At 42.2% G+C, this 27,921-nt stretch overlaps 1 protein-coding gene across 4 annotated transcripts in view; it reads left to right on the plus strand.

Moving 5' to 3' along the window:
• Positions 1-27,921, plus strand: part of rai14 (retinoic acid induced 14) — a 280,091-nt gene that overhangs the window by 122,527 nt on the left and 129,643 nt on the right. For 2 of the 4 annotated variants that reach the window (XM_067984235.1, XM_067984260.1), the window contains exons 1-2: positions 14,582-14,879; positions 21,634-21,764. In XM_067984235.1, the coding sequence (XP_067840336.1) occupies positions 14,841-14,879; positions 21,634-21,764 (170 nt within the window). In that variant the 5' untranslated portion in view covers positions 14,582-14,840. Of the gene's footprint in view, positions 1-14,581; positions 14,880-21,633; positions 21,765-27,921 lie in introns of those variants that run through there. The other 2 variants (XM_067984252.1, XM_067984243.1) reach the window with 2 other exon arrangements.

Below are 27,921 nucleotides of genomic sequence, written 5' to 3' on the forward strand. Positions count from 1 at the left end.
GGTGCAGCAATGTTTACACACATACACAAGATAGTCAAGGGCAGCAGGCCTTTAAACAAAAAGCAAAAAATACAATTGGTGAAGTAAACACAAAGGGAGATTTTCTGCTTCTGGTGTATGCTGAGAGTGCATATTGGGAAATAGTGCTATACTAAACCCATGATTTTCTGCCCACTGGTGTTAGTTGAAAATCCTGGGATGATCCAACACAAATAGGGAATGTATAGTACGACATTAAAGAATTTAACTATAGGATGGGAGATGCTGAGAAAAGGATTTGTTGAAGCAGAAATTCTCCCCTCTAGTTCCTATATTTCAATAGTGATTACACTTCAAGAGTACTTCGTTGGTTGTAAAGCACAGGTTGTGAAAGATGCTACATAAATGCAAGTCTTTCTCTCTACTTTCCCATTAATATCATTTTCCCTTTTTGTTTAAAGGCCTCATGTCCCTGACTATATCTGGAAATGTCTATATATTACAAACACTGCTGCATGCATATTGTAACTGTTAATGTACTGTAGTACTGTAGTTTATCTATTAAAATGATAAAGGACCAGACCAAATAAATATTTTGTTATAGTACTAGTGAAGACTTCCATACAGTAGTTTTACTGACCTACATTTTCATCACTTACACAGCTTATCCTGTTCTCGCTTCACCTTTGGCATCGATGATGGGTATTCAATTTGCCTACTTTAGAGTACATGTAAATGAGTTGAAACTGAAACACACACTGGTCATTAAGTGACAAATGGAAATTGATTGGCAAGCTCTTACCCACCAAGTTTGTAGAGCACATTACAAAGCTATTTCAAGGTGTTAAGCAATGCAATGAGATGTAACCCTCCAGTGAAAGTGAGGTGCCGTAACCTAGCATAAACTGCAATGTGGAAGCAGGAAGGCAGTATTGAGTGGAATATAGAACTTTTGTGTTTTGATTATTCTTTAGGCATATGAAAAAATGTTGCTGTGATTTTACCTCCCTCCCTATGTAAAAAAAGAAAGTTTCAATTGCGATCAGGAGGTCAACTGCATGGAGGTGGAGGCAGGAAGGACATTGAACCTATTTGTCAAGCATGTAATATACTAAAACGCTTGTCTGCCCGCACTTCCTGGTAACTTTTCCATTATAAATTCCTTTGTCTACATCTATAACGGAAACTTCCTGTGTAAATGTCATGCTGTAATTACACGCTCCTGCCAGTAGTGGCGCTGAAGCACCTCAGTTATGCATCTTCCAGGTCCTCGGCCTGTACCACAGAGATACTCCTGTGCTCCAACTAACTATGTTTCCCAAATTGCAGTATGTTTTGCTGTATAAATCTAACTAATAGAAAATTGAAGTATATAAAAATAAAGTTTCAATTTAATGACTTTAAAATGGGGTCAGAATTATGTCTGCAAACTTTGGTACAATTAACCTCCACCCCCTAGCCCACTTCACCTGAAGAGTACACTTGGTCTGAATCCCCATTTGCAACACCATAGTAGAATGATTAATATGTTAAAAGTCTTGCAAATGGTGCACACCTGCCGTAATTACCCTTACTACCTTTTATATCAATTTTTGAGTAATGCGTTTAGGTTAACGATGCAAAAATCGTATCGACATTTACTGTTCATGCTGTAATTGCAGGCTTCCTGCCATTTCCTCAGCCTCTATTGGCCACACAACTCGAGCTGGCTTTGTTTCACCTGGCTTTCACTACTAGTTCTGGTGGTCTCTGATCCTGTTATTCCGAACTCTACCTGCCTCCAGCCTCATTGCATCTGGCTTTGCTTGCCTCAGGCCCACTCTCTCCCAGTGCTCCTGCAAAAAGTGCTCCTGAAAAAAATGTTCCTGGCCCCAATTCCCAGCTTCACAGCCACCCACCCATGCCTATTCCTGTTTTGGGGATCGTGGACTAGGAGTGTCTGCCTTGAGCTACCTCCCCACTGCTGTTTCTCTTTTGTTTTAAAGCCCTTTTATAGAATCATAGAAAGGTTACAGCACGGTAGGAGGCCATTCAGCCCACCAAGTCCGTGCCAGCTCTATGCAAGAGCAATCCAGCTAGTCCCACTCCCCCACCCTATCCCCATAGTCCTGCAATTTTTTTCCTTTCAAATACTTATCCAGTTCCGTTTGGAAGGCCATGATTGAATCTACACAGCTTATACTTTACAAATACAGTTTAAGCTCTTTAAATGTTGGGAAACTGGCTTTAAAAGTTTTGGCAAGGGGTTTGGGACCAAGGCTCAGAGAATACAAAGGAAAAGAGAAAGAAATTAAGTGCAGGGGCTGGGGAAAGAGGCAACAATGGTCGCAGGGTGAGATGGGTCATTAAAGCGTTGAAATATGGAGAAGGGGAGTTGAACTCACTGGTCACATATGAAAGGGTGGGGGAAGAAAAGATGATAGAGAACAGGAATGAAGAGGATAGGAGTCATGTGGGGTTGTCATAACGGTAAGGATGGAAGATGTAAAAGCTTGTAAGGATAAACCCAGCAACTATAGACCAGTCAGGTTAACCTCGGTGGTGGGGAAGCTTTTGGAAACGATAATCCGGGACAGAATTAACAGTCACTTGGATGAGTGTGGATGAATTAGGGAAAGCCAGCACGGATTTGTTAAAGACAAATCGTGTTTAACCAACTTGATAGAGTTTTTTGATGAGGGTAGATGAGGACAATGCAGTTGATGTGGTGTATATGGACTTTCAAAAGGCGTTTGATAAAGTGCCGTACAGTAGGCTTATCAAGATTGCGGCCCATGGAATAAAGGGGGCAGTGGCAACGTGGATGCAGAATTGGCTAAATGACAGGAAACAGAGTAGTGGTGAACGGTTGTTTTTCGGAGGGAGGCGTGTAGTGGTGTTCCCCAGGGGTCGGTGCTGGGACCACTGCTTTTCTTGATATATATTGATGACTTGGACTTGGGTGTACAGGGCACAATTTCAAAATTTGCAGATGACACAAAACTTGGAAGATAGTGATAGACTTCAAGAGGATATAGACACGCTGGTGGTATGGGCGGACACGTGGCAGATGACGTTTAACACGGAAAAATGCGAGGTGATGCAGTTCGCTAGGAAAAATGAGGAGAGGCAATATCAACTAGAGGGCACAATTCTAAAAGGGTTAGAGGAACAGAGGGATCTGTGGGTATATGCACAAATCGTTGAAGGTGGCAGGGCAAGTTAAGAAAGCATACGAGGTCCTGGGCTTTATAAATAGAGGCATAGAGTACAAAAGCAAGGAAGTCATGATGAACCTTTATAAAACACTGGTTCAGCCACAACTGGAGTATTGTGTCCAGTTCTGGGCCCCGCATTTTAGGAAAGAAGTGAAGGCCTTAGAAAGGGTGCAGAGGAGATTTACTAGAATGATTCCAGGGATGAGGGACTTAAATTATATGGATAGACTGGAGAAGCTGGGATTGTTCTCCTTGGAACAGAGAAGGTTGAGAGGAGATTTGGTAGAGGTATTCAAAATCATGAAGGGTCTAGACAGAATAGATAGAGAGAAGCTGTTCCCATTGGCGGAAGGGTCAAGAACCAGAGGGCATAGATTTAAGGTGATTGGCAAAAGAACCAAAGTTGACATGAGGAAAAACTTTTTTACACAGCGAGTGGTTAGGATCTGGAATGCACTGCCCGAGGGGGTGGTGGAGGCAGATTCAATCATGGCCTTCAAAAGGGAACTGGATAAGTACTTGAAACGAAAAAATGTGCACGGCTACGGGGATAGAGTGGGGCAGTGGGACTAGCTGGATTGCTCGTGCATAGAGCCGGCGTGAACTCGATGGGCCGAATGGCCGCCTTCCGTGCTGCAACCTTTCAATGATTTTATGATGGTTAGAAAGTCGTGCTCGTGTTACGATGAAAAGAAATAAGATAGGGGTAGGGGTAATTGAGAGGAGTGACGACTTGCATTAATGTAACGCTTTCAATGAAAAGAGCATCCCAAGGCCGTTCACAGATAGGCATAAGTAAAACTGATGCCAAGTCAGGAAGATAGTGATTAGGATGGGTGACTGCAAACTAGATCGAAGAGATGGGTTTTGAAGAAGTTTTTAAAGGAAAGGGAGGTGGAGAAACTCAAAGGTCTAGGGAGGGAGTTCCGGGTAACAGATCCCAGGTAGCTGAAGGTTCTGCTTCCAACAATAGGATCAAAAAAAGGGGATGCATTAAAGGCCAGGTCAGACCCAGAGGATTTGTGTTGGGTGGAGAAGAAAGGGAAGATTGAGATGGAGAGTGCAGAGATGATTCTGTGTGTACAATTTTGTAATTGTGGGTAAATTTGAGCTTCATTCCATGCTGGATAATGTTTTAAAGTAGATATTCAACATGGGAAGTAGCATAACAAATATTTAATTAAGTGGCGATGTATTAAAGGGCAAAACTTTGTCTTAGAGTCCTGATTAATGTGAATGAAATACATTGTACAAGTCATTTGGATAAAATCTAGTGGTCCAAATTTTATTGTATCGATATCATGAAGTACAGATATGTATCCATTAATGTATATCTATCATTTAACTGATAATTTTAAGCACAACGATGTATTCTCCACCCTCTCGTCCTCCTCACCACCTCCACTCTCAAATAGTGCTCATGAACAGGGATCTAGGTTATCTAATTATCCCAAATTCTGGGAGTGCTGAGGTTGATTGTCACGTCTCAACAGTGTAGCTTGAAGCCATTAGGGATTAGCACAGTCTTGTTAGGCATAGAACTAAGTACAATGAATGGTATGTACTTAACCCAACATGAGTCGCAGATGTTCAGTTTTAAAATTATCTCACATAGGACTCCTTGGTGCTTGGATAAGCCACAGAACTTGTCAGTGGAATTGTTCTGTTTACAGTCTAGTTGTGAAGCACTGTTTTTATTCTCCAGGCGCTCTCAAGCATTTGTGATATTTTAGCAGAGACTCCCCAGAGACTGAAGGCGAGAAGGCCTGGAATTGGTCTTTAAGTACACCAGCCCTGCTGACACTAATGATGATCAGCATGAATGCTTTACATTGGCTTACATTTACTGCAGTGCATTAGCTATATTCTTTCCCTGACAAAAGGGCACATAGCAAATGAGGAAAAGGTGTATAAAACTGGATATAGCATTAAAGTCGTAGAAATTATGGGCAGAAGCAACTTCAAGTAAAACTACACTGATGCATTATCTTTGATTTATTTGACAGATACTTGAGAGGCCCTATTTCGAAATATTGGCGTTTATCCCTTATTCTGTTGAAACGGCTCCTTTTAGCTGTAGAGCAGTTTTACTAACTGTGAATAGTGAAGTGTATGGTTGTTTCATTTTGGTAATGGAATAAGGAGGCCACTTATTCCTTGGAAGGTAAAAAACTAAATTGGTTTAGAGAAGCAAAGAGATCTGTGAATACAGATACATAAATCACGAAAAGTAGCAATGCAAATTGATAAGGCCATAAAGAATGCAAACAAAATACTGGGATTCATTTCCAGAGGATTAGAATACAGAAGCAGAGAGGTAATGTTAAATTTATATTGGGCTGGAAATTGCTCCGAGCGGCGAATGAACAGGACTCGCTATTCCATAGATTTATACTCGCCTACATACTTATCACTGTCTTTACTGCGGGAATTTCCACTAATCCGAACCTGAAAAGAGTCCAGTGTTAACTCCAGCAAAGCTAGGACCCATGCAAGTGATAGGTGCGCTCTCCCCTCGACCAATCAGAATGCAGCATTATTGACAAGCCACGAAGAGTCAGTGCAAGCTGCAATGAGTCAAAACCAGGAAGTGCAAGCTGCAACAGTAAAATCATTGTAAAAACAGTTGGAGACAACGAAATAGAGAGGGTAAGAAATATCGACGTAAAGAATAACGTTTTTTTTTAAAAAAAATTACTTTAAATGTCCAACAATAATGAAAATTGCAATGAATGAGACTCCACATTTTTAAAATTAATTTTCAGTGCCAGAGAACATAAGAACATAAGAAATAGGAGCAGGAGTTGGCCATACGGCCCCTTGTGACTGCTCTGCATTCAGTAAGATCATGGCTGATCTTTGGCTTCAACTCTGCTTTCCGGTCCGGTCTCCATATCCCTTAATTCCCCTGGAGTCCAAAAATCTATCCATTTCAGTCTTGAACATATTCAACGACTCAACATCCTCAGCCCTCTGGGGTAGAGAATCCCAAAGATTCACAACCCTCTGAGTGAAGAAATTCCTTCTTACCTCAGTCTTAAATGGCCGACCCCTTATTCTGAGACTAAGCCCTCTAGTTCTAGACTCGCCAGGCAGGGGAAACAACCTCTATGGTATCTACCCTGTCAAGCCCCCTCAGAATATTATGTTTTAATTCTTCTAAACTCCAGAGAGTATAGGCCCATTCTACTTAATCTCTCCTCATAGGATAACCCTTTCATCCCAGGAATCAATCTAGTGAATCTTCGTTGCACCACCTCCAAGGCAAGTATATCCTTCCTTAGATAAGGAGACCAAAACTATACACAGTACTGCAGGTGTGGCCTCACCAAAGCCCTGTACAATTGTAGCAAGACTTCCTTGCTCTTGTACTCCAACCCCCTTGCAATAAAGGCCAATAAAGAGGGGTTGTTTGGCAGTCATTAAGACTTACAATTTAATTAACACTGTTAAAATTTAGTTTAGACCTGATATATTTGAGCGTACCTGTTTTGTGGCAATATTAGTTAGTTTCCAGCTGGGCAGAAGAGCAAGTTGGCGCTGTTCCATTGATTCTATTGATTGCAGCTGGCAATGACCCTTTAGGGCAGTGCTGTCGGATCACTGGTGAAGCAGGAAGAGCAAGTTCCAGATTTCCGCGTTTGACTGCGCATGTACAGTCGCTGGAACTTGCTCTTCGATTTCACCTTCAATAACGATGAGTGCTGTTAGGCTCACCATTAATTTTGAAAGCAATTTCGGGCCCAGTGAACCTTGGTTAGACTGCCCTTGGAGTACTATGTGCAGTTCTGGCCTTGATGCTACAAAAAGGATATTTTAGCACGGGAGAAAGTGCAGAAAAGATTTACAAGTATGTTAACCAGAATTGAGAGGATGCAACTACCAGGAAAAATTGAGAAATCTGGGGGTCTTTTCGCTGGAAAAGAGAAGACTGACGAGACCTGATAGAGGTCTTTAAAATGATGAAACAATTCGATAGGGTAGACATGGAGATACTGTTACCACGTGTGGGTGAGTTCAGGATAAGGGAACATAAATATAAGGTAGTCACTTAACAGATCAAAAAGAATTTAGGTGGAATTTCTTTACGGAGAATGGTGAGAATGTAGAACTCGATGCTATATGGAATGGTTTAAGCAGATAGAATTGAAATATTTGGGGGATGCTTGATGAATACATGAGGGAGAGAGGAATAGAAGGTTATGGGGCAGGGTGGAAAGTAATAATAAGGGTGGAAGGAGTTTGTATGGCGTATTAACACCGGCTTAGACCAGTTGGTTGAATGGCCTGTTTCTGTGCTGTAGTTTAGCCACTGCCAGTGTGATTGTAGGCGGTTTCTATGGCAATTGAGGAATTGACTGTAAAATGGCCCTTCATGTTTTTTAAATAAACGTCTTTGTCAGAGGTTGCTGTATATGCAATTTTAAAAATATTTCAGGCTATCTTCTTCTTGTATAATGAGAGGTTGTGGTTGGCGGATTGGTAATGGCCACATTTTAACCACCATAGAGTGCCTTTGCTGCTGCCACAGTTTCTTGTGGTGGCAGAGAAGTGTATGCAGCTTCTTCTGCGAGCATTTTTTCGAAACCTGTTATAAAGGTCTTTGCTTCAATCATTAACTCGGAGTACATTCCACAGCCTCACAATCCTCTTTTTTAAAAAAAAAAGTTTCTGCTGCTTTGCCCTAAATCACTTTTATCTATGGCTCTTTGTTCTGGACTCCTCAATTATTAGATGTCCGTTTCTATCTACCATCCCATCCTTCATAACTTTAAACACCTCTCATCAAGTCAACCCTTAATCCCTTTTACAATCGAAAACAGTTCCTGTTTGCTCCTGTAACCATGGTCCAAAGAATAACTGTGCTATAAACTGGCTAAGAAAACTGATGTGATAACAATAAATGCTGGAAACACACAGCAGGTCAGGCAGTATCTGTGGAGAGAGAAACAAAGTTAATGGGCATAATTTTAATATGGTGGTGGGGGGGGGGGGGTGATTTGCGGGCGCCAAACCCAGAAGGGAAGTAGGCAGATTGCGAGCGACCCTAATGAGGCCAATTAAAGTCTCTTCCAGGTTTTGCAGACAGGAGCTGCACATCTTGGGGGTGGGGTGCGGGGTGGTTGCGGTAAGAGAAAGACCTCATCGGCCATTGGGAGAGAGATTGGGGCAGGGGAGAGGACATCAGAGGTGGGGGTGGGGGGGGGAGACATCGGAGAGAGGGGTGAAGGTGATATTGTTTGTAAGGTATGTTTATTTTTTTACAATGGGAAATGTAATTTTATTTAATTTATTTAGTTAATTTTTCACTGATCCAGCCCTTCCTGCCTAGTTTCACCAGGTGTGAATTGGAAGCCATGGGAAAGCTGCCCAGGTTAAAATCTTTTTAACTACCCACAAACAAAAAAATAAACTACCTTACGTACCTCAACGAGGTACATTTGCTGCTTTAATTGCCGGCAGGACTTCTGGGTTCGGGAACGGCGCGTGCACCCAGATGGCTGAGTCATGCACGTTCTTCAGCGTGTTGGAGCCGGGAATCCTGCCCGCTCCAAAAAATCCCAATTTTCTTTGTTTCCCACCCCCTCTTCCCGCCCCCAACACACCCGGACTTTCATTTTAGAATTGAGCCCAATGTTTCAGGCCATTGACCTTTCGTCAGAACTGGTTTGAGATTTAACAGTTTTTAAGCAGGTACAGAGCCAGGGAAAGGAGGGGTGGGGGAGGAAAACAAAAGGAAGGTCTGTGGTAAGGTGGAGGGCAGGAGTGATTAAATGACAAAAGGGATAATGGTGCAAAGCAAAGGGGGGTGATAGTGGGACAAGTAAAGAAACAAAAGATGGGTCTAGAGGAGTTGTAAATGGTTTCAGCAGAACCATTACCAGCAGTTGCTGTCCGAAAAAATGGGAGTCGCGGTTATGATCTGAAGTTATTGAAATCAGTGAGTCCGGAAGGTTGTAAAGTGCCCAATGGAAAGATGAGGTGCTGTTCCTCGAGTTTACATTGAGCTTCATTGCAACAATATAATTTCACATCGTTCACCTGAGGAAGGAGGTAGCCTCCGAAAGCTTGTGAATTTAAAATAAAATAGCTGGACTATAACTTGGTGTTGTAAAATTGTTTACAATTGTCAACCCCAGTCCATCACCGGCATCTCCACATCTCAACAATATAGGAGGCAGAGGTCAGAGTGGGAGTGGGATGGAGAATTAAAATGGTAAGTGACCGGAAGCTCAGGTTCACACTTGCGGACTGAACGGAGGTGTTCAGCATAGCGATCACCCAATCTGTGTTTGGTCTCCCCAATGTAGAGGAAACTGCATCGTGAGCAGCGCATACAGTATACTAAATTGAAAGAAGTGCAAGTAAATCACTGTTGCACCTGGAAGGAGTGTTTGATGCCCTGGACGGTGGGAAGGGAGGAGGTGAAAGGGCAGGTGTTATATTTCCTGCGCGTGTATGGGAAGGTGCCGTGGGAAAGGGAGCGGGTGTTGGGGGTGATGGAAGAGTGGATCAAGGTGTTGCAGAGGGAATGGTCCTTTTGGAATGCTGGGAGGGGAGGGGAAGATGTGATTGATGGTGGCATTGCGCTGAAGGTGATGGAAATGTCGGAGGATGATCCATTGAATGTGGAGGCTGGTGGGGTGGAATGTGAGGACGGGGACCCTATTGTGGTTCTGGGAGGGCGGGGAAGGGGTGAGGGGGGAAAACTGATGCGCTGGTGTGTACTGTACTAATTGTAAGATACAGCGGTCATTAGCTTGTAACTGATGGTTGTGGCAGCCGCACAATTAAAACTAAGTCTTTCTTCTGGTGGATAGCACTGTGTTTCGCTACAATCTGTATCCTGGTTATCCTATGTTCAGTGTAGTAGCAGAGTAATTTTATCACAACTGACAGAGAATAATGTATTCTGTGAAATTCAGGAAGCATGTGAAACCCATTTTTTTATATATATAAAATTAAGTAAAACATATATGTAAAATGGAACTGCCTGTTGTGGGGCCTGCATAAAAACAAATTGATTATTAGTGGTGTGCAAATCAAAATGATAACAGTTCTCACCTACATTCCTTTTCATAGGTGAAATCCATCTGTAAACTTCTGAAGGTGAGTTTGACTTCGCTCAAACAGCCTGTATAAGGACCGTTATCCCATTCACAGAAACTCTCATTGCTTTATTCTGTTACCAAGATTTTGGTCCTAGATTTTAGACTCTGTTTTTTGGCTCCAGTGGCTTTGCGGTGGTTTTTGTCGAATTGTAAGTTCAACAGGAGATGATGTTTACAAGGTTCTTAATTTAGTTCCTGTACCTGGCAGCCTGCCATTGCTATTAGATCCATGTAATATGCAAACTTAATATAAGCAGAATTATGTCAATGTTCTAGTACATTTAAATAGTCTAGCTATGTTGTGGGGTATTTACTTAATTTGGCGGCATGTAATGGTTGTGCTGGTTAGTTGTTCAGCTACAGCAAAGTTTTAATTGATCGTTACAGTCCTGATTAATATAGCTCACGAAAATGAGCAGTGAAAATTTAGCCAATTCAATTTTTGTGCCACAGGGTGAGAAAAATTGGGGTTCTGAAATAAAAATCTATAATTTTGTATGTGTATAGGAAAATCAGTAACTCAGACAGGAAAAAGCTGGTAGTAATCAGCCCAATGTGTGCAGAGTAATAGCATTGCTGAACTTATAGAATCATAGGTTACAGCACGGAAGGAGGCCATTCAGCCCATCGAATCCGTGCATGCTCTATGCATGAGCATCCAGCTAATCTCACTCCCCCGTCCTATCCCCGTGGCCCTGCACGTTTTTTCGTTTCAAGTACTTAATCCAGTTCCCTTTTGAAGGCCGTGAATGAATCTGCCTCCACCACTCCCTCGGGCCGTGCATTCCAGATCCCAACCATTCGCTGTGTAAAAAAGTTTTTCCTCATGTCACCTTTGGTTCTTTTGCCAGTCACCGTAAATCTATGCCCTCTGGTTCTTGACCCTTCCACCAATGGGAACAGTTTCTCTCTGTCTAGACCCTTCAAGATTTTGAATACCTCTATCAAATCTCCTCTCAACCTTCTCTGTTCCAAGGAGAAGAATCCCAGCTTCTCCAGTCTATCCATGTAATTTACGTCCCTCATTCCTGGAATCATTCTAGTAAATCTCCTCTGCACCCTTTCTAAGGCCTTCACATCCTTCCTGAAGTGTGTTGCCCAGAACTGGACACAATATTCCAGTTGTGGCCGCACCAGTGTTTTATAAAGGTTCATCATGACTTCCTTGCTTTTGTACTCTATACCTCTATTTATAAAGCCCAGGACCTCGTATGCTTTTTTAAACCGCTTTCTCAACCTGCCCCTCTTGAGAATGCGTAATTAATTAGTATTTTACTTTATAAAAAACATCTTGCTTGACCTTCTCAGAAGAAGAGTGTAGACCAAGACAAGATAGGAAATAGGCCAACAAGAACAGTCCTTCTGAATCCAGACTAGTCTAACTAACAAGACTATCAGTCAGGCAGGATCTAACATAAGAACATAAGAAATAGGAGCAGGAGTAGGCCAATCGGCCCCTCAAGCCTGCTCCGCCATTCAATAAGATCATGGCTGATCTGATCCTAACCTCAAATCTAAATTCATGTCCAATTTCCTGCCCGCTCCCCGTAACCCCTAATTCCCTTTACTTCTAGGAAACTGTCGATTTCCGTTTTAAATTTATTTATTTAATGATATAGCTGTTCTTCCTGGCCCAACTGGGGACCAGAACTGCTCAAATTGCTTCAATCTTTCAACATGCATTGCTCACAGCCCATGTACAGCCTTTTCCAAAACCTTAAGGTATCAATGTGCTCTGCCCTATCTATGCATGGAACAAACTAAATGTACATTGACATCACAAAATATGTATAATTTGCAGATAGTTGAAAACTTTTTTTTTTAAATCAAGGTTTGGTGTGACACCTGAGAATCCCAATGGATTTGTGAGGCATGACCTTTAGCTGCAAAAATTATCCTTTTATAATGTATAGACTCTTCAAGTGAACATGATAGCATCACATCGAATTCTCCTAAGCATTTTCCCTATTGTGTATATTGGCTGTTATGCCTAATGGCAATTTTTTATTCCTAAAAGTTCATGTGTTCTTATTTGCTATCTTAAAGGGCAACCATTGTCCTGCTGAAAATATTGAGCAGAGCGCCAACATGGTTTTTAGTGATCACTGAGGAGCGGAATTACAAATGCTGGGCAACACTTGTTAGCAAAATTAAAATCCATGGGATTAAAGGGACAGTTGCAGCGTGGATACAAAATAGGCTAAGGGACAGAAAGCAGAGAGTACTGGTGAACGGTTGTTTTTCAGACTGGAGGGTAGTATGCAGTGGTTTTCCCCAGGGGTTGGTAAGCTACTATTTAATTTTTATTTATCTGAACATGACAATGATGTGTCTATGTGGAAGGGAAAGTAGTAATCCAGTTTTGGATTTCAGATGATAAATCTCTCAAACTTTGCTCCTGCAGTTTAGTATAACCTCTGAACCCCTAGATTAGAATTACTCCCTTGTAAAAGACCCTTGTAAAAATACTGGGACCCGAGTAAACTTCCAGGCATCCTTAAAGTATTGCGGGCAGCCATTACATTGGGCTGAAGAAGTTCATACATACATATATATTATATGTGTGTGTGTGTGTGTGTGTGTGTGTGTATTTCAATTATTTACATGCTTATATGTGACCTTTCATTTTAGTCCACAAAATATTATGTTAAAAAGGCTCAATTTTAAAAAAATAACTTCACTATACTAAACAAGATAATTGATGAGGAAATAAAGTAACTTCAATTTAAACACATCATCTAGGAGTGTCAAAACGCTAAAAGGAAATTCTACAGATGTGATTTAGGATGTAGGATACCTTTGTGGTATTTTTCTTATATTTGCAGGCAGCGTATATAGAATCTTACAGCACAAAAGGAGGCTATTCAGCTCATTGTACCTGTGTCGGCTCTTTGAAAGTGCTATCCAATTAGTTACCTCCCACTCTTTCCCCATAGCCCTGCAACATTTTTCCTTTTGAAGTATATATCCAATTCCCTTTTGAAAATTACTATTAAATCTGCTTCCACTGCCTTTCCAGATCATTACAACTCGCTGCATAAAAACATTTCTCTTCATCTCCCACTCTGATTCCTTTGCTAATTATCTTATATCTGTGTCCTCTGGTTACTGACACTCCTGCCAGTGGAAACAGTTTCTCCCCATCCACTCCATCAAAACCCCTCACAATGATAAATGATGAGAAGTGGGATATAGTTTGTATTCCATGAATAAACTGACTTGATAACTTGGAACTGACTCCGTAGAATGGAATATATTGTATCCCATAGCTGCTGTGTGTGGCTTTTTTTGCTCTTGATTTTTATTCTCTCCTCTTCTGAAGGTACTAACTCTTACTGGGACACAGTTCTATGCTGCTGGTTGGTACCTTGCCTAAGAGACCATTCAACATGCATCAGCTTAGATAATGAATGTCAGCAAGTTGGTTTGTGTGTGTGTGTGTGTGTGTGTGTGTGTGTAAGGGTGTGTGGAGGCAGCACAACCAAGCCTTGTCCTTCATGTGCAGTGTTTTTATAACCCAACCATTGGGTACACCATTTGTCCTCTTTATAATAACGTATGATAAAAGTTAAATGTACATTTAAATGTTAAACACAAGCAAATACTTAGCAACTTCACTGGAACTACTCTAACCTATGAAATGTGCCCCGCCCCTCTCAAAGTGGGTTTGTTTCAAATTGTGATTATGATCTATGTCACACCGCCACGCAAGGTTATGATACAACATACACAATATTTTCTACTGTCGTGCAAGTTACTGCTCTTAACTGATAGCTGCTTTCTGTATTAGAATTAGATAAAGCCACAAATTCCAAACACTTCCATGGAATATGGGTAATAACTTAAGCATGAGCTTGTACTGTGTAAATATTATAACTGCTGTGTGCTATAGCAGATGCTTGGGCTTAGTTCAAAACTATTAAAACTCAATATTGTAAGAAATGTTTTCTTTACCAGTACATTCTGCTCATCCCCTTTCCCCACCCCCATTTTGAATGTTCTAATTCCTTTAAATAATGCATGCTGTGGACATAAATTAAACTAATGAAATGATATCTGGGTATCAACCATTCTTCATCTATTAAAAGTTTCCCAAAGTCAACAGACAAACTATGCCTTGTTAAGACAGCCAAGATATTATTGCACAATTTAGGGGCTGCTATCATTTCTATTTTGAAGCAACACAGTCTCTTTCCTGGATAACTGTGCCAACATGATGTCGTCCTCCTCCTTGCCTTGTTTGTTTAATATGAATAATTTGTCATCGCAAATTGGTATCTCAGTAACACACAAATGGCTAGTTCCAGAAGTCCTCTTATACCATCGTACAATGGAAATTCTGTATTGTGTGAACTCGAGTCACATCAGTCTCTGAAAGACGACAGAGGGCTGTTGAATGCGATCCAGTGTGTGCATTTTCGATGACATTGCTTTGATTCGATGGTACAGAGAAAACTTGCTTCTGTGGAAATTGTGGAGCAGGATACATTCTAGCAGATCTATCAGTGACTGATGAGTGAAGGCAGGAGAAAAATAAAGAACCACTTCAACAATGAAACGCATGTTTCTATGTTCGTTTCTGTCTGTCGGTGTAAGTATTCCTCCAATTTAAATTGACGTTAATGTTTTTGTTCTGTTTTCTCATATTTTAGGAGTAGGATGTTTCATTTTGAAGGCTGTACTCCGGGTCTAAATGGCATGACTGTTTAGGTCGTATGTTCTTGGTTTTTCTGTGATTATAAGGTCTACAGTCCAGAAAAGTGAGTGTTTCAGGATGAAAATAAAAAGAAGATAAATCTGAAACAAAACCAGAAAATGCAGAAAATGTCCATCAGGTCAACATCTACCTGAAACAATTAAGATGAAATCATTTTTCAGCTGGAAACCTTCATCAGAAATTGCTGAGCTTTTATTTCTAATTCTAAAATATTTTCCCAAACATCTCAAAGTTAAAGTGGTGCAATAGATTGGTGGACCAGCACATTGGTCGGATGTCATTTGGATCATGTGTGAGGTTGGGGTGGGGGAGGGTGAAAAAGAAGTGAAGTTTGGAGACTTAGCTTTTTATCAAGAGATGAAAATAAATGACCGAGTCACAATAGTCCATCCTGGGTCAGATCACAAAACAAAACCTGAAGATAAAGGCGAGGAATCGGTATTGAGAGTTGAATAAATTGATTTGTATCTGTGTGAATAAGATAATAGAGGTGGGGGGTTCAGCAGCTCCGTAACTCAATGTTTTAAAATACTTTGTGCCCAAAACTGTTCTAAATCCAATTTAAAATGCTGTATTGTAGCAGTATGATCTAAGCCATGCATCGCTCAACCAACACCTAAGGTGCCACTACCTTAGTGGGAAGTAAATAGGGGAATCCTTACGGTGATAAAGGTAGAAATTGCTAACGTAGCAAACCTACAGTTTTGCAATCCATAGAAAGAAGTTAGCTACTGTGTGCGTGAATTTGTTCCTGTATTTTTTTTTTGCTTTTAAAATCTGAGGGTCATTTTCATTTTGCATGAGGCCATGTTTTAGAACTCTTGTTAAATATTCTGAAAAGCTATCAATCACTATCTTGACCCAGTTTCCCAAAAAGATGAATGGTTAGTATCAAACTTGATATACTCAATGTTAAATTTGACACTGACTAACCCAGATTATTTTGGGTTAGTCAGTGGGAACGCAGGGCGCGTGGGAACGGAGAGTAAGTACGTATAATTTGTATAATCCCTGGAGCATGGGAGTTAAAGATGCATTTCTCAAATTGCAGTTTTGTGAGAATTTTTTATTCTAAATTGCCTATAGTAAAATAACCATTTTGATTATTTAAATAGAAGTGCATTTTAATTCCTTTGCAGTTTGCTCAGTGGAATGTGGAACGTTTAAATGCCTGGCCTAGTTTTTATTTCATTTGAATATTTCACTCTTGGTGGTCACAGATGGCTGGCAGCGTGGAATTTAAATGGTGAAGAAAGTCTTGGATATTTGTCCGTACATCACTTATGTAATATGGCTGTGTCCCATCCAACATTTATCCCTCAATCAACAACTTCAAAACAGATAATTATGTTATTTAATCTCCTTACGGATTGTGGGACCCAGCTGTGCACAAAATGGCTGGCGCATTTGCCTATTCAACAACAGTGACTATACTTCAAAAGTAATCCACTGGCTGTGAGGCGGTTGGGATATCTTGAGGATGTGAAAGGCTTTATATAAATGCAAGCTCTTTCTTCTATCTAGTGTACCATTGTAAAGTACCTGATGTAATATAAGCAGGAATAGTTGTGAGTGCCAGTGTTAGCGCACCATATGTAAACTTCATATCTTGCTGAAGTATGATTTTAAATCCTCTTTACTAAAATATCTGGTGTACGAAGTTCTGAGACTGCAAGGAGATAATTGTACCGCACAAGGAATACTGTTAATATGTACTGTGCTCTTATAGATTTTTTTTTCAAACAGTCACAATCAGTTAACTTTTACAGATTTAACCCATAGACTACTTGAAGCTCCAAGTAATAACAAAATCCTAATGCAGTACTAATGCTACTAGATGCTTTGAATAGCTTTTTAAAAAAACATAGGATCTTACAGCACAGAAGGAGGCTATTCCGCCTATTGTGCATGTATGGGGTCTTTGAAAGAGCTATCCAGTTACTCTCACTCGCCTGCTCTTTCCCCATTGCCCTGCAATTTTTTCCCCTTCAAGTATATATGCAGATCCCTTTTGAAAGTTACTATTGAATTTGCTTCCACCACCCTTTCAGGCAGTGCATTCCGGATCATTACAACTCGCTGCATTGAAAAAATTCTCCTCATCTCCCCTCTGGTTCTATTTCAAAATAATTAATTCCCTTCCTCTTCCCCATGTTAACTTGGCTAGTCAATAGCAATCTCTCCTCCAGTTTAGACAATTATATGTTTGAGCCCCTTGAGTACACAATCTAAGCTGACACTCCAATACAATACTGAGAGAATGGTGCATTGTTGGTAGTACCATCCTTTGGATGAGAAGTTCAACCAAGCTCCTGTCTGCCTGTTTTGATGGCCTAAAGATCCCATGACACTATCAAAGAGCAAAGAGATCTCCCAGTATCTTGGCCAACATTCCCCCCTCAACTAATGCCACTTAAAAAAATTTTTTTTTAAATTCGTTCATGGGATGTGGGCGTCGCTGGCAAGGCCAGCATTTATTGCCCATCCCTAATTGCCCTTGAGAAGATGGTGGTGAGCCGCCTTTCTGAACCGCTGCAGCCCGTGTGGTGAAGGTTCTCCCACAGTCCTGTTAGGAAGGGAGTTCCAGGATTTTGACCCAACGATGATGAAGGAACGGCGATATATTTAGAAGTGGGGATGGTGTGTGACTTGGAGGGGAACGTGCAGGTGGTGTTGTTCCCATGTGCCTGCTGCTCTTGTCCTTCTAGGTGGTAGAGGTCGCGGGTTTGGGAGGTGCTGTCGAAGAAGCCTTGGCGAGTTGCTGCAGTGCATCCTGTGGATGGTACACACTGCAGCCACTGTGCGCCGGTGGTGAAGGGAGTGAATGTTTAGGGTGGTGGATTGGGTGCCAATCGAGCTTTGTCCTGGATGGTGTCGAGCTTCTTGAGTGTTGTTGGACCTGCACTCATCCAGGCAAGTGGAGAGTATTCCATCACATGTCTGACTTGTTCCTTGTAGATGGTGGAAAGGCTTTGGGGAGTCAGGAGGTGAGTGACTTGCCACAGAATACCCAGCCTCTGACCTGCTCTTGTAGCCACAGTATTTATATGGCTGGTCCAGTTAAGTTTCTGGTCAGTGGTGACCCCCAGGATGTTGATGGGGGATTTGGCGATGGTAATGCCATTGAATGTCAAGGGGAGGTGGTTAGACTCTCTTGTTGGAGATGGTCATTGCCTGGCACTTGTCTGGCGCAAATGTTACTTGCCACTTATGAGCCCAAGCCTGGATGTTGTCCAGGTCTTGCTGCATGCGGGCACAGACTGCTTCGTTATCTGAGAGGTTGCGAATGGAACTGAACACTGTGCAATCATCAGCGAACATCCCCATTTCTGACGTTATGATGGAGGGAAGGTCATTGATGAAGCAGCTGAAGATTGTTGGATCTAGGACACTGCCCTGAGGAACTCCTGCAGCAATGTCCTGGGGCTGAGATGATTGGCCTCCAACAACCACTAACACCTTCCTTTGTGCTAGGTATGACTCCAGCCATTGGAGAGTTTTCCCCTTGATTCCTATTGACTTCAATTTTACTAGGGCTCCTTGGTGCCACACTCGGTCAAATGCTGCCTTGATGTCAAGGGCAGTCACTTTCACCTCACCTCTGGAATTCAGCTCTTTTGTCCATGTTTGGACCAAGGCTGTAATGAGGTCTAGAGCCGAGTGGTCCTGGCGAAAACCCAAACTGAGCATCAGTGAGCAGGTTATTGGTGAGTAAGTGCCGCTTGATAGCACTGTCGACGACACCTTCCATCACTTTACTAATGATTGAGAGTAGACTGATGAGGCGGTAATTGGCCGGATTGGATTTGTCCTGCTTTTTGTGGACATTGGTCATTCATATTCTGTATAGTTTTGCTGTGTGAAAGAAAGCTGCTGATTTGCCTACATAACACATCCTTTCAACTCAAAGTAATTTATTGGCCCCAATATTTGCGGGGTAGCACGGGGGAAACCTGGCAAGGCCGGGGATGTGGAGGCGCTGCTGAATTTAACGGCAGGACCTCATTATAATTCTTTTCTTCCATTACCTGCCTGGCAGCTGGCCAAATTGACAAGCTGGCCAGCTGCTGGGCGAGAAAACCAGCAGCTGGAGGCTGCAGCTGAGGACCCTTGAGGATGGTCCCCGGTAATCAAGATCGCGAGGCAGGCCGGAGATGGTGGGTGGGCCCCCGATCGCGGCAGGGGCTAGAGAAATGCCACAATTGGCAGAAGGGCGGCTGAAGGTTTGCTTGAGGGGCCATGGGGAGCATTCCTGCTCCTCGCCCACAAGTAGTGCTGGAAAAAGCACTTACCTTCTGGAGCCGACAGCTCTCGCCTCCATTTCGCTGCTGGGTTTCTAGAGCCCTGCAAAACCCAGCCAGCAGCAGTTAAATTTAAATTGAGCTCCCAATTGCACTGTGGAAGCCTGATTTAAATATTTCATAATGAAGCGTCCTGCCTTTCCAAGTCAGGGCACATGCATGCAACCCAACACCGTAAAAATGCCAATGGGCGCATATGCGGTGGGTTGGAGACTCTTTCCCTGTTTTTTAGGATTAACCCCCCTCGCCCCGACCTATCGCTCGTTGTGGGGAGGTTAATATCGAGGCCATTGTCTCTGAAGCTCTCGCGACATGATGTGCTATATAATCCATATACCTATCTGCTGAAGATGCTGACTTGCGGTATGGTTCTACAGTCCTTGGTATGTTGCCCCAGTGGCTGCTCATGTGTGATTCTTAAATGTTGAATTGCTATTTGACTGTGTCGGGGCTCATTGGTGACATGCACACAATTTCAGCATTGGTCACAGGAGAGAGATCAGGAGTGGAAACCACGGTTTAAATTTCTTAAAGCCTCCAACGACAAAATGAGAGAAAAAAAATAAAACGTTTGTTTGGAAATAAAGCTGTGAGAATACTTATGTCTTGTAAATACTAGTTGATGCTCATGAATCATTGCAAATTTGACTTATTTATCTCTTGTGGTTTTGGTTTTCTTCTTGTGTCCTGATCAGCTGTCTATTCTGCCAGCTGCTGACAAGTAGCCTTTGCAGTGTCTGGTCGACCTGCTCTTTTGTCTGTTCTGAAGCCAGCAGCTAAGAGATGCAAGAATTCTGCCTTGGGATGATCGTGTTTTTTTAAAAAAAAATGTTTCTCCTATTCCCTATGCAGAAGAGCTTGGCCTCAGCTTAGTGCTTCCTCACAATGATGCGCCTTGGTTTGGGAGCTCAGCAGTGGAGGATTGTGTACTGTTATTAAGTAATGCTTTACACTGGTGTTTCTAATATGCTGTATTACCAATAGTTCCCCCCCACCACAAATGTTTCTTTACTCCTCTTGAAGGCAGTAATTCATGATGGTGCATGGTTCCATGGATACCAGCAGTCATAGTGTTCTTAATTCGCCATGATTTATGTGAAGCTGGGCAGTGAATGTCAGAAGATTATGTGATCAGAGCTGAATCTGATCCTGTCCTTACTTTATGTCTTTTATCAGGAGGTCACTGGATAATGGGAGCAGAAACCCTGGCTGATTTCTTTTTTCTTCACCATCACAGCCCAGAATGCTGGAGACTAATTATAATGGTCCAAAATAAGTTTGTCACAAAATAGTATGAAACAACTTCAGACCACTTTGATGTTTGAATTTGGTGCATGAATGAAAGTTATAGAACAGTAAAATAGTGCCAAATTATTAGAATCTTTATTATATGGTGCTGTATACTGTTTAAAGGCCTAATTGCAGTCAGTAGTAATACCATAGGTCCTTGGTAATAGCAAACTTAAGTGGATCAAGAGAAAAACAAGTATGGTTGAAATGAAAACAGAAATGCTAGAAACACACAGCAGGCCTGTCAGCATCTGTGGGGGGGAAAAGCTAAGCTGATGTACTGAGTGGGCCCGTTATTAGCTCTGTTGAAGAGTCATGCATAAAATCTTAACCTACCTTTCTCTTTCAGATGCTGACCAGCCTGTAATTTAATCTGATCAGACTAGGCTCATAACTATGATGTCATTTTAAAACCTCAATTAAGTTACAGGCATGTAGCTCACGCCCAGATGCACAATCTATTAATGTGTTACATAATTCAGTTATATTCAAGAATATTTATTTTGTAGTGCAGGTTTTGGATAATGCAAAATGTATGCTGTGAATTCTGAAGAGAAGTCATTGCCTGGACAGTCACAGCAGCAAAATGTGTTGGAGATGTCAGACTGAGTTCTGCACCAGGCTTTAAATCTTGGGAGCAACCTTCCACAGAAATGCATAATGCTATTCCCACAGGATCTGTTCGGGCAGAGAGCCAGTCAATATCTTAAGAGGCTGTTGTCAGCAGTTTTCGGTGGTATTCGCAGCGCAGCGTATGCAAACTAATGGGTCTCTGACTAGTGCAGTTAAACGTTGTTATGGAGAATGCCTTGCAAGATCTGAAATTCTTCTTTTGCCTAGATATGTGTGTCAACTGTAAGGTCTTTTCATTCAGCTTCCTTTTCAGATTTTTGGGGCCTGGGAGGGAAAATCAGGATGTGCTTCTAATTCTGGGTTTAGGTTGCTGTTTAATGCATTGCTTGTGTCTGAGCTGTTAAGTGCCTGAACACAAAAACCTATACTCCCGCACTCATTCTGTTTTTCTTTGTGCATTGCAGGCACATGAGTGGAGCAAAAATGATGACCGACTACTGCAAGCTGTGGAGCATGGCGACACAGAGAAAGTGGCAGCCCTCTTGGGCAAAAAAGGGATCAGTCCCACCAAGCTGGATAGCGAGGGCAAGTCTGCGTAAGTGAACCATATACTAGCCCCCCACTTTTTAAAAAAAAACTGCTTGCAAACAAATAATTTTATAATTGTTATCTAGCTTGTTTGTGATGAATTCCTTTTTAAATTATTCTATGTATTTTTAATTATAATAGCTCATTGTTATTGTGGTATTTCTGCAATATTGGATTTTAGTACAACTTTTGATGATTTGTTCTTCCCTGATTATTGGAAATCCAAAAGGCAGGAGCTGTCACGTTGATAGTGGAAATGCTGTAAAAAAAAGATTAATTGATTTTTGGTTAGGGCTGAATATTTACTATACACAATAAACACTCTGTTTCTATAATTTCTAGTCTCAGAACTCTATTGCAAATTACTGTCAGTACTTGACTTAGAAAAAACCTACATCCACTGACCCATCCTTTATTATAAATTGTTGCGATGGTGTTTTGAAATTAATGATTTTACTAGAATTTGATTTTGACTGACTTTGATAACTGGCGTGGAAATTAATATGAATTGTTTAGAAATTAACCTGAATTGTCAGTATTGTTACAATGAAATGTACCATTCTGCAGAACAGCAGTGCAGATTTTTAAAATGTACTCTGACAAGCTATGTTAAAAATCTATATCAATCTTCATATTAGATGTGATTATCCCAGGAACTTTTGAATTTTAAATCCATCTTGCATGGTTAACCATCAGCTAAGCTATCTTCTCTGAATAAATTAGCAGCTTTGGATAAAGGGCAGCTGTTTTCCATCATTCCCATTAAAAGGGGCACCACCCTTGTGGCTGGTACTGTGTAATCTCAATTCAGCAAAGTGTCAAATTAAGTCAGTGCAACATTTGATACTTGCATTTGACCTCACTCGCAGAAATTATTGTTTTATTTCTTGAAGTCATCCATAATTTATTTGGTGGCAAATGTGTTCCTTAAAGTTATTGTCTGGAATATTTTCAGCTGCAACATCATAAATTATTTGATTTTGAAAAGTTGTGAATATAGTTTAAAGAGGCTGAACAAAAAGGTTTCTTTAAAGCTGTGCAGGCCCTTTTGAATTTTACCTCACCTTCATGCACTTCACAGAATCCAAGCAAATTGCCACTTCAATAGTGCAAAAAAGCATATTCTTAACTGGCCTAAGTGCCCCTGGACTAAGGAGGGGAAAAATCAGTCCAAGTTCCCCATCCTAAGTGTTATCCAGTGACTCCTGCTGGAAAGTGCATATATCTAGAAGGCAGGAGAGGACTGGATCGAGCTCAGCTCTGAATCCCCTGAATAGCCTGCCAGCACTCACCACCAAGACTCGTATATGAAGAATGGCCACTTGGGTGAGGTACTGGGCAGCAGCTGGCATCCATAGAACTGTGCCAAGCATCAGAAATGGAGAACATTTGGAGGAGGTGAAATAGTATCAGCTCTGATTTTAATGCTTGGGAGACTTAAACTGGAACATTTGCTCCCGTTTGAGAGAACATAATGGGCCGGATTTTGCTGTAAGCAGCGTACGAACGGCGCCTGCAATTTGTTAGACTTGCATAGACTTTGTGAGCTTTTGCAAAGCAAGCTGATGAAAATTAGTGTGCTAAAAAGAATGACACCCTCTACATGGCATTTGGGACCTGTGTGAACAGGGCAAACAGCTATCTATCCCCTTAACCAATCAGATTTTTTTTTTATTCGTTCACAAGGCCAGCATTTATTGCCCATCCCTAATTGCCCTCGAGAAGGTGGTGGTGAGCCACCTTCTTGAACCGCTGCAGTCCGTGTGGTGACGGTTCTCCCACAGTGCTGTTAGGAAGGGAGTTCCAGGATTTTGACCCAGCGACAATGAAGGAACGGCGATATATTTCGAAGTGGGGATGGTGTGTGACTTGGAGGGGAACGTGCAGGTGGTGTTGTTCCCATGTACCTGCTGCTCTTGTCCTTCTAGGTGGTAGAGGTCACGGGTTTGGGAGGTGCTGTCGAAGAAGCCTTGGCGAGTTGCTGCAGTGCATCCTATGGATGGTACACACTGCAGCCACAGTGCGCCGGTGGTGAAGGGAATGAATGTTTAGGGTGGTGGATGGGGTGCCAATCAAGCGGGCTGCTTTATCTTGGATAGTGTCGAGCTTCTTGAGTGTTGTTGGAGCTTCACTGATCCAAGCAAGTGGAGAGTATTCCATCACACTCCTGACTTGTGCCTTGTAGATTGTGGAAAGGCTTTGGGGAGTCAGGAGGTGAGTCACTCGCCACAGAATACCCAGCCTCTGACCTGCTCTCGTAGCCACAGTATTTATATGGCTGGTCCAGTTAAGTTTCTGGTCAATGGTGACCCCCAGGATGTTGATGGTGGGGGATTCGGCGATGGTAATGCCGTTGAATGTCAAGGGGAGGTGGTTAGACTCTCTCTTGTTGGAGATGGTCATTGCCTGGCACTTATGAGCCCAAGCCTGGATGTTGTCCAGGTCTTGCTGCATGCGGGCTCGGACTGCTTCATTATTTGAGGGGTTGCGAATGGAACTGAACACTGTGCAGTCATCAGCGAACATCCCCATTTCTGACCTTATGATGGAGGGAAGGTCATTGATGAAGCAGCTGAAGATGGTTGGGCCTAGGACACTGCCCTGAGGAACTCCTGCAGCAATGTCCTGGGGCTGAGATGATTGGCCTCCAACAACCACTACCATCTTCCTTTGTGCTAGGTATGACTCCAGCCACTGGAGAGTTTTCCCCCTGATTCCCATTGACTTCAATTTTACTAGGGCTCCTTGGTGCCACACTCAGTCAAATGCTGCCTTGATGTTAAGGGCAGTCACTCTCACCTCACCTCTGGAATTCAGCTCTTTTGTCCATGTTTGGACCAAGGCTGTAATGAGGTCTGGAGCCGAGTGGTCCTGGCGGAACCCAAACTGAGCACCGGTGAGCAGGTTATTGGTGAGTAAGTGCCGCTTGATAGCACTGTCGATGACACCTTCCATCACTTTGCTGATGATTGAGAGTAGACTGATGGGGCGGTAATTGGCCGGATTGGATTTGTCCTGCTTTTTGTGGACAGGACATACCTGGGCAATTTTCCACATTGTCGGGTAGATGCCAGTGTAGTGCCAGAGAGGTTGTTCGGCAGTCATTAAGACTTACCACGACGTTAAAAGGGTACTTACAACAGAATGGACAAGCCCTAACTTTTCCTTGCAAGTTTAGCCCGTATGTATGGCGTTAGTACAGGAACATCACACTGTTCCATTCATTTGAATAGGGAGCCAGCTGGCGAGATGCCGTTCCCGCGAAGCTTACAGAGAAGCAGTGTATCTCGTTCAGCAACTTCTGGATTTCCGCATTTAACTGCACATGTGCGCTTGCCAGAAGTTGCTGACCGATTTGCACAGAAATAACGGTGAGCACTGTTAGGCTCGTCGTTTTTTTCACAGCGAAGTCCAGCCTATTGCTGTTCAGAATCTGGCGTCTTGTGTGGCTTAAGATACCAGCTCACTTTTACAAAAAGAGTACTAATGTGTTAGTCATTTGAAGGATTGACTAATTGGTTTGCTTTATAATAATGGAAATTCTTTCTTGACCTTGTGACATTTTCAGTGCATCTTTCCAGTTTCCAGAATCTATAGTGAGCTTAGTGCAACTCCACCCACATCACTGCTAACATAAAATGAATAGAAAGCTCCAAAATATAAATCTAAATGGAATAGAGTTAAAATTGCTGTGCAATTCGTACTGTAATGGAATTCCCCAGGGATTTATTCCAAGCTTTGTCCTGACAAATGTGCAGTATTGAAATTGTGAAGCACAATAACAACTTGCTGCATTGGGACCCTGGAACCCTCCCAAGAGTTCCAAAACCTGGAACTTCATAAAAATGATAAAAATTCTTAAAGGGGAAAGTTTTTTTTTGTTCTACGAAAATATTTTGTGTAATCCCACTTGTTCGGGCCTGTCAGCCTGAAGACTACTCTGTGACATCATGATTAGGAGGATCTTTGTATATTGATTGCGGTGGAATTGAAAGTTTGGCCAAATTTTTGCTGTGAGCTTGCACCTACTAGGAAATGGGATGATGCAGTCTAATTTAATTTCAAGTCGAGCCCTTTTTTATTATTCTACCAATTTGGACAGAATTTGGGTTCAGTAACTTGAAGGAGAATAGTTTAATGTTCTAAATTTCTCCTCCCTTTCCCCTTGTTTCAACTTTCACCAACACTGAGGAACATTGAAGAGAAAGGGCACTAGGATTATTCTACAAAAATGAAAAGCTATAGACATTAGAGAAATACGCCAGAAGGGCTTGAAAATCTGTTTCTGTTTGCTATACATTAGTATCTGCCAATTCCTTAAATTTAAAAAAGAAATTGCCTTGTTTCTGAATTGACAATGGTTGTCGAGTTTATTGGAAGGATTGCTACCGTTCCTATACTAATCTTTGGGGCTCTGTTATGATGCTGAAATACTTGCAGTTGAGTCCATGATCCCTGACTTCAGTATTGAGTTTAATACAGATCAAAAAAAATGTTAAAGAAGTGCAAGGCCAGCATACTGTTGTAATAAAATGTTATTTCTGATTAGTCTTGAAGTTGGGAAGCGTGGACTCAGTGGTGAACACTCCTACATTATTATGTGTCATTTTCAATTACTGCAGCATTCCAAAGATTAACATTCAGAGTATAATGGCTGCAGTTATCTACAGACACAAGGCAGTGGGTCTATAGATTTAAAGACTAAATTAATATTTGCAGATAATTTTAAAACCTAATTTCTTATTTGTGGAAATGGCAGTTACTTGGCTGAACGTAACCGATAAATCTTTAGTAAGCCTTTCCTGGAGTATTTAATGAAAGGCGCTGAACTTTATCTTGGAAGTTTTACCTCCGGTTAGTGACCTTCTAGGGATTGAGTTGGGTAGATTCTATGACGGGGCACATTGTATATGGTCCAAGGAGAGAGTTTGTTTTATAAGTTGAGTAACTTTCTTCACACTGTACTTTTTTGTGTTCTTAGATTACGCATGTCCACACAAATCACTAAACTACAAATTTCAGACAAGGTATACTGCTATTTTGAACCTTTTAAAGGTGGTTTTCCTTTGTTTAAGGGTACATAATAGTTTTTTATTTGCTTTGGAGAAATGTATTTGAATTCAATGTTGCAATTGTGACCAACAGTACACCTTAGAAAAATAGAGAATAAAAACAATGGGCATGATTTTGACCCCGAGCGGGAAGGGGGCGAGGTGGGGTTCAAATTGCAGACAGGAAACCCAGAAGTACGGGTACGATATTGACATAAGGACGTCTTTTTTTTGTCGGTTTGCCGTCCGACTGACCAGCCTGATTGACAAGCTGATCTCAGTCGGACGGGAGAGCAGCCAGGGAGAGGACGTGTTCAGGTAAGTCTTTCATTGTATGGATGATAGGGGACACCGGTGGGCATGGGGGTCACCTGTGGGAGGGAGGCGTCAGTCATGGGGTAGGGAGGGTGTCGGGATCGGGGGTCCGCGATTGTTTGGGGGAGGTGGGGGGGGTCCACAATCGCTTTGGGAGGGTGATGTCAGAGATCGGGCGGGGGGGGGGTGTGATTGGAGGGGGGATCGGGGTGGAGGGGGTCTGCGATCATTGGGGGGTCATCACAGGTAGGTTTGTTGGGCATGGGGGAAGCACTTCTGCTCCTCCGGGCCCGCATGCTGTGCCAGAAAGGCACTTACCTGCAGTTTTGGGCATTTTCGCCTCCTTTCAAGTGGCGTGAAGGAGAAGGCCCAGGAATCCCGGCCCCCAGGGATTGAAATTGCAAATTCTGCAAAAATGGAGTCTCGCAGCCTCCTTGAAAGGTTTTAGTCACCAACCCGTCTCCTGGGAGTGGATTGCTCACCCGCCCCTCGTCCTGCCCCAGTGAAAACTGGAAATGGGCAGGTCTTAAATTGTAGCAATTTTAAATACTCCCCGCCCCCAACTCACCTGTTTTTCAATGTTAAAATCATGCCCAATGTGTACAGATTTTTTAAAAAAAACATACAAGCTATCTAGTACTAACTAAATACACAAGTGCTTCTATTTTTCTTGTAGATAGGGTGGGCGGATTGCAGCTACAAGCTGCGCCGTAGGAGTAGACCCTGTTTTCAAGGCATTGTGTAGTATAGTGTGCAGTATCACCCTGGTGTTCTGCCTGGACTCTACTGGATGGATTT

Source organism: Heptranchias perlo, chromosome 1, assembly GCF_035084215.1.
Source record: "Heptranchias perlo isolate sHepPer1 chromosome 1, sHepPer1.hap1, whole genome shotgun sequence".
NCBI classification, from domain to species: Eukaryota; Metazoa; Chordata; class Chondrichthyes; order Hexanchiformes; family Hexanchidae; genus Heptranchias; species Heptranchias perlo.